The sequence below is a fragment of the Lissotriton helveticus genome, chromosome 2_2 (assembly GCF_964261635.1).
Source record: "Lissotriton helveticus chromosome 2_2, aLisHel1.1, whole genome shotgun sequence".
Taxonomy (NCBI): Eukaryota; Metazoa; Chordata; class Amphibia; order Caudata; family Salamandridae; genus Lissotriton; species Lissotriton helveticus.
In genome coordinates, this window is record NC_136060.1 from 335,121,208 (window position 1) to 335,134,700 (window position 13,493).

The 13,493-nt window shown below is 47.0% G+C and overlaps 1 protein-coding gene across 1 annotated transcript in view; it reads left to right on the forward strand.

The window, feature by feature from the left end:
* Window positions 1-4,303: 4,303 nt before the first annotated feature.
* The window catches only part of STK32B (serine/threonine kinase 32B), a 1,644,519-nt gene continuing 1,635,329 nt past the window's right edge, over window positions 4,304-13,493 (forward strand). Inside the window, exon 1 of the mRNA XM_078678995.1 lies at window positions 4,304-4,623. Coding sequence (XP_078535121.1) covers window positions 4,548-4,623 — 76 coding nt within the window. The 5' untranslated portion in view covers window positions 4,304-4,547. The remainder of the gene's footprint in view (window positions 4,624-13,493) is intronic.

Here is a 13,493-nt window from a genome sequence, read left to right on the forward strand (position 1 = left end):
TTCGCCCTAAACAGAACGGGATCGTTCTCTTACTGATCTGAAATGTATATACACGCTTATATGTTGGTAAATTGAAAATGCATACGTTGCAGTCCAGGGTCTGTAGTACACTTGCTCTTGAACTTGTCCCTGTGTCACACAATGAACTTGTATGGCAGTATAATGTCAATAGTTGTTTCTAGCAAGAGACTGCAATCGATAAGTTATGTTTGGTGTTAATACGATACTGTTAAAATGGTCTGTTTTGATTTGCTTGGAAATCGGGGTGGTGACGTAGATGGAATTGTTTTAGGCTAGGACATCCAATGGAAGTCACAGCTTGCCTGCCTCCCTTCTCACAACCCCCGGCTTTTCACAAGCTCCCTTTCCACACTCATGTCTTCTTTAGCTCCTAGCCACACCCCTTTGCACAATTTCCCATTTTACAATTATCTACAGCTTCCTAAGATCCAGGGAACAAATCCTAAAGAAAGAAGTAGGGGTACTAACCAAGATGGGCAGTATGAAAGTGACTTCATGGCGCATGACATCACTCTGCATGACATCACGGTGTGTGACAACGCACATGGCATCACAACTCATGACCTCACAAGAAGTGACATCACAGGAAGTGACATCAGATTTTAGGACCCCGCGCATATGTTTAGCAGGTCTATCATGAGTACATTTGAGCGCATTACAATATTTAACAAATGAGATTTTGTGTCGGGGTTGTGCCAAAAAAAGTGATTCAACCCTAACGGAAAATATGGGTCTCAACCTATGCATTTAATTTTTGTTAATCCTGTTACAAAGAAATTGGCAACAAGGAGAAATGTGGCAGTAAATCTGTTCTGCTTAATTGGTTGCAAAGTCTGCATTTAAAAATATCCTATGAAGTTGAGGAACTTGCTGCAAAGATCTTAGTGTTCCCAGTAAATCTTAGGGAGTTAATATTGGTAACATAACTATTTGCTGGTGAGGTCTGTGTTTTCTCTAGTGCCAGTTTTGAATCAAAGTAGCATTGGGGGTTAATGTGTCCCCTGAAAAGCAAATTATGTAACACACAGTTGATAGATTTTTATTTTATGTAGCTGGGTAAGATGCTGACTGCTTTTAATACAGAGATTATTTTGTTCCTTGCAATTCATAAATTGTTTTCCTTATAATATAGCATAGTGATCTGTGAAGTACATGTGGCTCCTACACCTTATAAGACTCACTATCTTATGTAACCCATCCTGTGCACTGATTTACACAAATATTATTTATAGTCAATGTATAGCATGTATATGTGTTGTAAAGAGCTTGGACAGCCTGCATTGGAATTTGGTTAGTGGTATTTAAATTGTTATGCTTATAGTGCATGCATATCTTAAGTACCTGTGCAGTGATAAGCTGTGTGCCTTTGTTTCCACTCCATTACATTTAGACGAGACATGAAATAGCTCCCAGCCAGAATACTCCCCAAAAAAATTAGGCCTGATGGCCCCTCAACTTCAGCCTTTGTTATGGGTGAAGCTGGAATCTGATAAGACCCTTCCCCTCCTGCACCTTGCGACTCTGAATGGAAGCAGACAACCTGCAGATGCTGCTAAATATGTCCTGGTGTCTGACAATTATACTGGGACAAGTTTAGCATAGTTCTGTGGGGCCCAACCTCTTCTCAGGGTAGACGGCATCCACTGTGTGAAAAGAGTGGGTAAACAAGTCTACCCTCATGTACCCTCGACCAGTGTCCTGAGAAGATCTCATCTCACTATCCCCTGCATTTTCATAAGCTTGATGCTTCTCTCTTCTCAAGCCCCCGTTACACAACCACCCACCTCCCACTTCACAAGCTCTCTTGTCACCAACTCTCTCTCCATATTCACAAACTACAGTATCACACACCACTCATTGTTCACAGGTTCTCTTTTCACAACCTCAGTTTTCACAACACCTCTCCTAACAATTTCCCTTTTCACAAATTCCCCTCTTTTCGGCGGCCGGCGATCTCACAGTTCCTCTTTGAAAAGTTATCAACTTCACAATACCTCCCTCTTCACAAGTTACTTTGTCAGAATGACATATATGGTGTCCCTTCACAAACTCCCTTTTCACAAAATGTTCCTTGTCAGAAGATCTTACACTTTTTACCTAGGATGACCAGATTTTTAGAAGCAAAAACCATGACAGGCCAGACATACAAGTAGTACTAAAACCTTCTACCTTACTTCTATGTCTGGTGTGCTCTGTCCCGATTTTTGCAAATATTTATATACCTGCAATTCTATTTTTCCTTTTCAAGCAGTGTGTGTGTGTGTGTGTGTGTGCACGAGCATGTGTGTTTGTGTACACACACACTGCTTGAAATGGAAAAATAGAAGTGCAGGTACTCTGTGCCAGATTACATGCTTGTTTATGAGAAGGGCCGGGACTCTCCAATTAAAAGTATGAAATTTCTATTGAGAAGTGCCGGTACTCTCCTTCTCAAAATAAAAAAGTGCTCGTAATCAGTACCGGCCCATTTAAAGCACTATATATACATACAGACCCACACATGCACACACACTTACAAGGTACATTGACATGGCATTAGCTATGGCAAGACGTCTAGCCTCTAGCCTCAGAACCCCTGCCCGCCTCTCCTCTCTGTCTCCCCTCTGCTGCAGCATGCATGCCGCAGACTTCGACCTGTGCTGCCTGGAACAGACACATTATATAACAAATTGTTTTTGAAAAATGCCTCGATGACCATAAATTCAAAACAGATTATTCCAAAAATAGAAAGAATCTCTTGCCTACTTTGCTGTTCTATTAATGAACTGGATTTCTCGTAACCACTCTTTTTTATGGGCCAACAAGCAAATCAAAACACAGTCAATTTAAAGAATAGTCAATATTCAATTTAAGCATTTCATTGGTAAAGTTTTACTTCATAATTATTTCATTTTTCTTAGTTTTTTTGTACTGGTATCTGAGTTGAAATACATACAGTTTCTCTTCTAACAATACTTTACATATGATTTTAATTCAATAAATACTTTTAAACAGTGCATAATTCAAATCATATAAATCCTACCACTTATTCTTGAACAGTGTATTGAAACCAATGGGTCCTACTACATTGTACTCGTCTATCGGTATATTGACTAAATATCCTTGATACTAAATCAATACGTGGTCCAAAAAAAGGGTTAACACCTTAACTGCAGCGGGAATTCCGCCGCGTTGCGGGCGTTCTAAAAGGTGGGCGGGGCTGCGACAACTGTGGCCGTTCGCAGCACCAGGGAGGGAATGCTCCCGTTGGCGGAAGGGGTTAAAGGTCAGAGAACACCTCTGTATATTTTGTCTTAGTTTACACCACAGCTTGTTGGCTAAACTAGAGAGTTCAAAATCTCTTTTCCAATTAACTCTGATACCAATACAAAAAAACAAAGAAAAATTAAACAATTATGAAGTAAACCTTTACCAATTAAATGCTTAAATTGAATATTGACTATTCTTTAAATTGATTATGTTTTGATTTGGTTGTTGATCCGCAAAAAAGAGTGGTGACGAGAAATCCAGTTCATTAGTTAAACAGCAAAGTAGGCAAGAGACTCTTCCTACTTTTGGAATAATATGTTTTGAATTTATGGTCATAGAGGCATTTTTCAAACCCAATGTTTATTAGATTCTAGCCTCTAGGTTCCCTAACTAAATCAATCCCTGTGCATTGAAAAAAAATTATATAACGAAAGCATACCTTAAATCCTCCTCTACAGGGTGACTTGACCTTTGTCCGAAAAACAGGGACATGTATTTAAAATTAAGGAACGCGTCGGGACCCCCCCTCAGAAGTTATCGACCCCACAAAACCCTCCCTCCCTATTCAGTGGTGCCTATTTTACAGCCACTTCCTGCTTCCCAAGTTCTCATCTCACACTCCCCTCCTGTTTCCTCCACACTCCTTTTCCAGAACCCCTCACTCTTCGCAGCCTTTCTTCTCTCAACGCTCCTTTTCCACACACCCCTCCCTGTTGCCAACCTGTCCATATCAGATCCCCTCTCCCTCGCCAAAAGTTACTGATACGACACCCCCTTCAGAGACTCCTTTGGTACAAGCCCCTCCCTCTCCGCCAGCTCCTAACATCATACCCCTCGCACTTCACGAGCTCCGAAAGCTGCCACCCCCGCTCCCCCAAACAAACATCTGACTGTCGCCGATAAAATATGCATCAAGTTTAGGAAGTGGCAGAGCGCTTCCTGTCAGAGGGAGACGGATGGCTCTCGTTGCGCGGGATGACTTCCAGCGCAGGGGGCAGTGTATGTGCTGATCCGAGCGCTCCCCTGCAGCCTGGACGTGCAGGAGCAGAGGGCGGCGGGGACGGCGATGCCCGCATCCCCTTCCTCACCTAGCGGAGGGGCGGAGCGGCGGGACGCAGCAGAGGACCGCTTCCCGCTCCAAGGTGCGCTCAGCTGGGCCCGGGCAGCCCGGGGCTCCCTCCTCCGCGTCTGTGGATACCTTTCATGCCGCCCCTCTTCCTTGGATTGACCCCGGGAGATGCCGCTGCTGGAGGTTCCTGCTCACCTTTTGTCTGGGGATGTGCAAGACACTGGAGCGTAACATGGGCGCCAACCACTCCCACAAGACGCCGGTGTTTGACGAGAATGAGGAGGGTAAGGAGCTGTCCGCGGTACCAGTGTCTCCAGGGGGGCCCACGCGCTGCGGCCCGGGGGCGCCCCGCCTGTGGAGGGGTCTCCAGGAGTGTCGTTGTGTGTGCGCGCTTTCCACCAGGTCCATTTCCTTGTGTGTATTCCTAGGCGCTGATTGCAAACCTGGCTTAGATGTAGGTGATGCGGTGTGATAGGTTTACGCAATTTGCGAGGGAAGTGGGTCACTGGCTACTGACTACTGAACTTTAGTGGTGCTCACTTAAAACCGGTCAGTGCCTCCATCACTCCTTGAGATGGGTGCCTGAAACTGGGTATATATATGCCCATCCTTAAAGAAAACGTATAGAGTTGGTAAATGGCACGTAACTGTAGCTGTCATTAATGAGGGGAAGGAAGTATTCTTAAAGTTACCACTTTGAGTAAAACACAATTTTCATGACTTGTGCAGGGAACCTACTCTCTAAATCTGAGCAGTAGTTTATTATCGGCATGCTCCCACTCCTGGGCGCCGTCTGGCGCGCGCACAGTACGCACAGCAGCCCTCGCGCGGGCTGGGTTTGTCGTGGAGTTAGATACACCTGCAAGTTGCAAGCATGACGCGTCTGCCATAATCTGAATTTAGTTACCACAGCCAGGAGCGTTGTCAGCTTCAGTTATCACTTCTGGCGCTTGTCTGACACGTGGAAGGACGATTTCCTAAAACTGCTTTTTGTGGAAACAAACCTTTGTGCTTTTATTTCGTTATCAAATTAGTACTTTTTTGTGAGGCAAGTGATGTTTGATTGACTTCCACGAAGCCAACTTCCAAGGACATCCGGTGTCCCAGATACAGACTTTGTAAGAGGAGATAGGGACTCATAATCCTGCTGATCTTTGCGAAGAGCTCGAGAAGGAGACAAGAGTTTAAGATTCGCTGACCCTGTCCAAGGAGTCTGGACCAGGAAATCTGCTCTTTTTAAAGATGAGTTTGCTGTGTAGGAAGAGCTCTGCTGTTCCTTATCAAAGAGTTAGAAATATGACCTATGCTGTTTCTAAACTGGAGTTTGAAAGATAAACTTTACTAATACTAGACAAGAGAGTTTGAACTCGTCTAATCATAAATTGTCAATCTGGACGCTGAAATATGCCCCTAAACATGGGGCTTGTATGAGGAAGTGTGTTGTTCCCAAATAAAGCCTTTGTAAGAAAGGGTATGCGGGGTTTAAACCGGAGTTTGAAAGATGAACGATACCCGTCCTAGTCAGATGGTTTGCAATTCGCTAACCATAACCAGTCAGAAGTAATCCATGTGCTCTTCCGAAGCGAGTAGTTTGTAAAAGTTGCTCAACAGATCTTAAGTTAGGCGTTAAAGATTAACTATGCTGATGATAAGTATGAAGTTTGAAAAAAGGAACTGTGCTAACCCTAAATATAAGGTTTGAAAAACGCATAAAGTGCTATTTCCTCTATTGACAATAGTGCAATACAATATTATGTAGCTTCAAATTATAGTAATTATATAATTAATGGCATTTCTGTTCCAAAGTAGGGCCTGTACTTATGTATCTGAATGACGGGCTGGGATAGAGGAAACATTCTTTTTTTTTCAATAATAGATGTATTCAATTCTAAAATCGCCGTAGTTCAAGGATATGCAATACTGACGCAGCAGGGGATCTTTGACAGAGTGAATATACTTATGTTTTCAAGTAATTAAACAAAGAAAACTGAGTATGGACCGGACCATGGAGAGACTATGAAGTGGACCAATAACCGTCCTGTCATATATGGTTCCTGTAGGATCCTTTGCAGGGAGGGGGAAACGAGCACTCGGTCTGTAGGAGCTCCTACATGGAGGAGTAAGGGAGAACTAGAGTAAGGGAGTACACAGTCTGCAAAAACTAGTACAGGGAGGAGAAAGTAAGCACTTAGGGGGCATATTTACAAGCCCCTTGCGTCTTTTTTGCACCGCCGTTGCGTCACTTTTTGTGACGCAGCAGCGGCGTAAAAATTTGGCCCATTTCCAACGGGACGCATCTACTGAGATGCACCATGTTGTAAAGCCCCATGTCACATTGTACCTGCGTCAGGTATAATGTATGCAGGGTGGGCGTTCCTATGCTGGAAAGCGTCGTAAAAGTGACTCAGTTAAATCTACAGGATTTCACTGCGCCACTTCTAGGACGCCACTGCGTCAAAACCTTATGCCTGCTTGAAACAGGCACAAGGAGTGACGCAGTGCAATAGGTATAAGCCTTACTGAGCATCGCTGCAGTTGCATCGTGCTTGCGACACAACTTCAGCAATGCAAGACCTTTGCGTCAACAGATGCATCAGAATTTCTGATGCATCTGTCAATCCTTGCGCCATGGTGCGCCGTATTGTAAATATGGTGGCGCAAGGGTTTCTCAGGGAAAGTGACGCAACTCTACAGATGCATAACTTTCTTGTAAATCTGCCCCTTAGTCTGCAGGAGCCCTTAAAGGAGGAGAAATGGGGTGCTTCGTCTGTAGGAGCTCTAACATGGAGGAGTAAGAAAGCACTCGATCAGTAGGAACTCTTACATAGAGGTGTAAGGAAGCACTCAGTCTGAAAGAGCTCTTCCAGGGGGGAGAAAGGGAGCACTCCGTCTGTAGGAGGTCTAACATGGAGGAGTGAGGGAGCACTAGAGTAAGGGAGCACACACTCTGTAAGAACTAGTACAGGAAGAAGAAAAGAAGCACTCAGTCTGTAGGAGGTCCTACAAGGAGGAGTAAGGGAGCACTCAGTCTGAAGAAGCTCTTACAGGGAGGCGTTAGGGTGCACTGGAGTAAGAGAGCACAGAGGCTCTGGGAGCTCTTACAGGAGGAGAAATGGTGCGCTCGGTCTGTAGGAGCTCTAACATGGAGGAGTAAGGGATCACTCGATCTGTAGGAACTCTTACATGGCGGTGTAAGGAAGCAGTGGAGTAAGGAGCTCTTCCGGTAAGGAAAAAGGGAGCACTCCATCTGTAGGAGCTCTTAAAGGGACGAGTAAGGGCGCACTCTGTCTGAAGAAGCTCTTACAGGGAGGAGTAAGGGTGCACTGGAGTAAGGGAGCACACAGTCTGTGGGAGCTCTTCAAGGGAGGAAACATGGAACACTCAGTCTGTTGGAGTTCTTACATGGAGGAGAAAAAGAGCACTGGAGTAAGGGAGCACTCAGTCTTTCGGAGTTCTTACAAGGAGGAGAGAGGGAGAACTTGGTCTGTTGGAACTCATACATGGAGGAGAAAGGGAGCACTGAGTCTGTAGGAGCTCTTACAGCGAGGAGTAAGGAAGCACTTGGTCTGTTGGAGCTCTTACAGGTTGGAGAAAGGGAGCACTGAGTCTGTAGCAGCTCTTACAGGGAGGAGTAAGGGAGCACTTGGTCTGTGGGAGCTCTACCAGGGAGGAGTAGGAGAGTGCTCGGTCTGTGGAGCTCTTCCAGGGAGGAGAAAGGGAGAACTCGGTCTGTGGGAGCTGTTATAGGGATTAGAAAGGGAGCACTCGGTCTGTAGGAACTTTTACATAGAGGAGAAAGGAAAGACTCAGTCTGTGGGAACTCTTCCGTGGAGTAGAAAGGAAGCACTCCATCTGTGGAAGCTCTTACAGGGGGGGCAAGGGAGCACTTTGTCTGTGGGAGCTCTTACAGGGAGGAGTAAGGGAACACTCGGTCTGTTGGAGCTCTTACAGGGAGGAGTAAGGGAGCACTTGGTCTGTGAGAGCTCTACCAGGGAGGAGTAAGAGAGTGCTCGGTCTGTGGAGCTCTTCCAGGGAGGAGAAAGGGGGAACTCGGTCTGTGGGAGCTGTTATAGGGAGTAGAAAGGGAGCACTCGGTCTGTAGGAACTTTTACATGGAGAAGAAAGGAAGAACTCAGTCTATGGGAACTCTTCAGTGGAGGAGAAAGGAAGCACTCAATCTGTGGAAGCTCTTACAGGGAGGAGTAAGGGAGCACTTGGTCTGTGAGAGCTCTACCAGGGAGGAGTAAGAGAGTGCTCGGTCTGTGGAGCTCTTCCAGGGAGGAGAAAGGGAGAACTCGGTCTGTGGGAGCTGTTATAGGGAGTAGAAAGGGAGTACTCGGTCTGTAGGAACTTTTACATGGAGAAGAAAGGAAGAACTCAGTCTATGGGAACTCTTCAGTGGAGGAGAAAGGAAGCACTCAATCCGTGGAAGCTCTTACAGGGAGGGGCAAGGAAGCACTTGGTCTGTGGGAGCTCTTACAGGGAGGAGTAAGGGAGCACTCGGTCTGTTGGAGCGCTTACATGGATGATAAAGGGAGCACTCGGTCTGTAGGAGCTCTTACAGGGAGGAGCACGGGCGCATTCTGTCTGTAGGAGCTCTTACATGGAGGACTAAGGGAGCACTGGAGTAATGAAGCACTCATCTGTATGAGCTCTTAAAGGGAGGAAAAATGGAGCACTCGGTCTGTAGGAACTTTACATGAAGGAGTAAGGGAGCACCTAGTCTATAGGAGCTCTTACGGGGAGGAGAATGGGGACACTTGGTCTGTAGGAGCTTTTACATGGAGGAGAAAGAGGTCACTACATCTGCAGGAGCTCTTGCATGAAGGTGAAAGGGAGCACTCGGTCTTTGGGAGCTGTTGCAGGGAGTAGAAAGGGAGCACTCAGTCTGTGGTAGCTCTTAAATGGAGGAGAAAGGGAGCACTTGGTCTGTGGGAGATCTTACAGGGAGGACTAAGGGAGCACTCGGTCTGTAGAAGGTCTTACAGGGAGGAGAGAGGGAGCCCTCAGTCTGTAGGAGCTCTTACAGGGAGGAGCAAGGGAGCACCCGATATGTGGGAGCTCTTACAGGGGGGAGTAAGGGAGCACTCGATCTGTGGGAGCTCATGCAGGGAGGAGAAATGCAGCACTCAGTGTGTGGAATCTCTTACAGGGAGGAGTAAGGGAACACTTGGTCTGTGGGAGCTCTTACATAGAGGAAAAATGGAGCACTCAGTCTGTGGGATAGAGTGGTGCAACAGTGGGGCCAGGTTGGTAAGGGATCCGGCAAAGGACCAGAGGGAAAATTAAATTAATATTTTAATTTTCCCTCATCGTCATCTGTTGAAATCTCCCCCCACCCAGCGCCACTACTCTTACCTGCATGGGCTTATGCTGCTGTGGGAGCTAAGGAGCACTCCATCTGTGGGAGCTCTTGCATGAAGGAGCAAGGCAGCACTAGGTCTGTGGGAGATCTTACAGGGAAGAGAAGAGGAGGACTCGGTCTGTGGGACCTCTTACATGGTGGAGAAAGGGAGCACCGTGACTGTAGGAGCTCTTACATGGTGGAGAAAGGGAGCCCCGTGACTGTAGGAGCTCTTACATGGTGGAGAAAGGGAGCACCGTGACTGTAGGAGCTCTTACACGGAGGAGAAAGGGAGCACTCGGACCTTTTTTAAAGCTCAGGTCTATTCACAAAACATTTTGACGTAAGTATAAAAAAGCACAACTTGGGATCATCACTAAAAGGGGAAGATGAGCCTGTTGCCTGTTCAAGCCAGTTTAAGTCAGCAACTGAATTGTAGTAAACTAAACTATCTTTTCCCATTATCTCTTGTCACAGTACCACTTCTTCAACTGCTGTTGTGCATTTTTATTTGTCGAGAGGTCTTTCTAACTCTTTTCAGATGGCACTTTGTGGGGACTGGCAAGTTCCTTGGTTTTAACTTCTAATTATGTCAGTAGTCAACAAACGTTTTTCCACAATAGGGCTGCTGGTCATCACACACCATGTGAAATTTGCACACAGCCTTAATGGAATAGGCAATGAATGAGTATTTTAGGTTCAGTTTCAGGATTTTACATTTGTCATATTTCCCTCTCAAAAGCCCTCATTTCTCTTTTTGAGTCACACCCTAAATATTTTTGCTTGACACTTTGAGAACAGCAGTGTGCAGCCTCCCAAGTTGTGAAACCACTTCATGCTTTGGTCGATTGCGAGGTGTATGTGATATTCAAATCCTGCCTTCCTTGTCAGGGCGATTCCAAGGAAAATGGTTTCAGACCACAGACCCCCAAAAAGGCACTGGCTGCCCCTCACAGACATTCCAGCCCAGGTTTAGGGTGTCTAGCTGTGACTAGACAGGAGATTCTCTCTGGCAAGAGGGACATAGGTGGACCCCACAACTACAACATCAGAGGTCCAGCTTCATGACGTCAGACAATTTGAAAGAGAAACTTCACAGGTGAAGTCTTTAAATCTTGCCAGCCATACAGATTAGCCTAGCACTGCTGAGGTAACTCTAACAACGTACTGAACAATCCTCAAGAAATTGCTTCTCAATATTGAGATTACAAGTACTATTAAACAGTTGTGTTCAGCTGAACAAAATAATTAGATGTAAGCTTACATGTGTGTAGTTCTGCTAATAGTTTGAGGTATTTTGTTCTGCTCCAAACATCAAATAGTACACATAAAGGTGTGTAACAAGTTTGAACAGGGGAAGTAGTTGAGTGGCCTTTTATGTAAAACTCTTGGGGGCATATTCTCAAGCAACTATCGCCACGTTAATGGCAATTTATCGCAGCCAAAGTTGAGGTAAAACGAACACCCCATTAACAAGCAGGTGATAACAGCCCATATCACCAGTTTACCTGCGATAGCAACAGCAAAGAACATCGCCACAGATGACCTCGGCAACTATCGCTAATGAGATGCAGAGTAGGCGTTCCCGTACAAAAAGCCGCAACAACACTACTCCGCAATATTCTCAATGACCAGTCAAATCGGCATGGGATCACAAAACATGCGATAAGGCGAATTAGCTGCATGAAATTTACACCTGCTCTGACCTGGTGGAAAGTCAGGTGACAGCCTGCACCAGAAATTGGAGCCCAGCCCCCAGCCACACCTGAAGGGCAACAGATGCCTTGCAGCCACTGAGCATGCAGCCTGGACACCCAAGAGGGCAACAGCACCCACCGTCACCACTCCGAGGACCACACCCCACCCCCTCGGATCCCTACCACCCTCACCCCGGACCAACACAAATGCTACGCAGGCAAAGACAGTGACCCCCTGAAAACACACTAAACTCACAGACCCAACACCAAAGAGTGACATTGCCCACCACAGGCTCAAAGGGACTACCATCCTCCGCATCTTGACCACCATTGTCCACAGGCTGACGGTACCAACACAGCTGATAACCAACATCCCACCTCAGACAAAGCTGCTGGCGGTGCTGCACGTGTTGGCCTCTGGTACCTTCCAGCCAACAACTGCAAGAGTCTGAGGAGTCTCACAGCCAGCCCAATCAGAGTTCCTCACAACGGTCATGGATGAAATCATCAACTTGGTACCCCACTATCTATACTTCCCACACAGCTGGAGACCAAGCAAGGTGTCTACCCCATAGCTGGCTTCCAGCACTTGTTGGGGCAATTGACTGCACACGTGACCCACTTGTGCCCCCTGGCAACACTGCACACAATAACCGCAACAGAAAGCACACGCATTCCATCAATGTGCAGGCAATAGTGGACCAACCAGGAATCCCCATCAACATCGACGCCAACCACCCAGGCAGTGTGCATGATTCCACATCTACCGACAGTCCATCATCAACCAGCGCTTCCAGGATGGCACCTAAGGAAATGCACTGCTCGGTGTCAAGTACCAAATGAACACACCACACACCTCAACCCTACAATCATGCAACTCACAACACTGGGAATGCTCATGTTACAAACTCACATACAACATGCCATACAACATGCCCACCCACCAGACACGACAGCACAACTTACTGTGGGAACCTGGGCCAGCCATGCACATAAGCTATCAATGGCATGGCACCTCAGCCACACAATAGCAGATTGTGGGGAGAGATGGAAACCAGGCATGTGCAAAGGAGGCAAGGGACCCATGAATGAGAATGTACAAAATGCCAAGTGTGGCGTGGATGTGATGTCCAGACTTCAGTATGCAGACCACACACATATCCATGTCAACATACACCACTGGGGTATGGAGTGTAGTGGACAGTGGATGCAACCATATCACCCCAGCTAGTGGGGAAGATCACGGAAATGTAGCTAGTTATCTCCCCCGCTGTAAGCGTGAGTGGAGTGGGCTGGCCCGGAGTACGCCAGGCCAGCGTAGGGGTGTGAATAAAAAGCACAGAGCTCTGGGCGTGGTTCTCTTCCAGAATGCCCAACGTCCTTCCACGGTGGCGCCTGTAACCCCACCATGAGGCTGACGCCGTTTCCGTAAGCAGTGTTGTCTGAGATCCTGTCTGCCTGCTACACCCCAGGCCGCTGGTCCCCGAACCCGTCTTGCCCACACCTGCGCACCCAGGCCTCAATGCTCACCTGCCGACACCGGGGTGTCTTGAAGAAGGCCCACCACGTGTCGGTGCAAGCTCCAAGCCCGATGCCTGCAACCCTGGCATCGTGCTACGACCATCACGTCTTCCACGAGCAAGGCCCATCATACTCCTTTCTTGTTTACGTACTCTCCCGGCAGACACAGCGGACTAGTAGGTCACACATTTGGGACTGAGTCTTGATTATGCAATGGCCGAGTAAACACGGCAATGCAGACTTTAAATCACTATACTCCCTTCGATGTCGTGCCAGCAAGTCTTTGTATAGCATCACAACCACACGTTTCTGTGGGCCCTTGCTGGAAATGCCTACCGCCTACACTGCGGTCGAGTTGGTCACACAATTGTAACTAAGCATCCATTTTTCAATGGCAGAGTACATATCATTGCACGCAAGGGGAGGTGTAAGAGGATGACGCGTTGCGGTCAGGAGGAAAAAACGATAATCGTTACGGAGGTGATCAAATACTACCGACAACTGCCCTGGTGTCACTAACTCTGTGTATCGCGAGCCAATGGCACGTGGCTGTGGGCCACTGCTGACAGTTGCCTCCGGCCTACATTGCAGT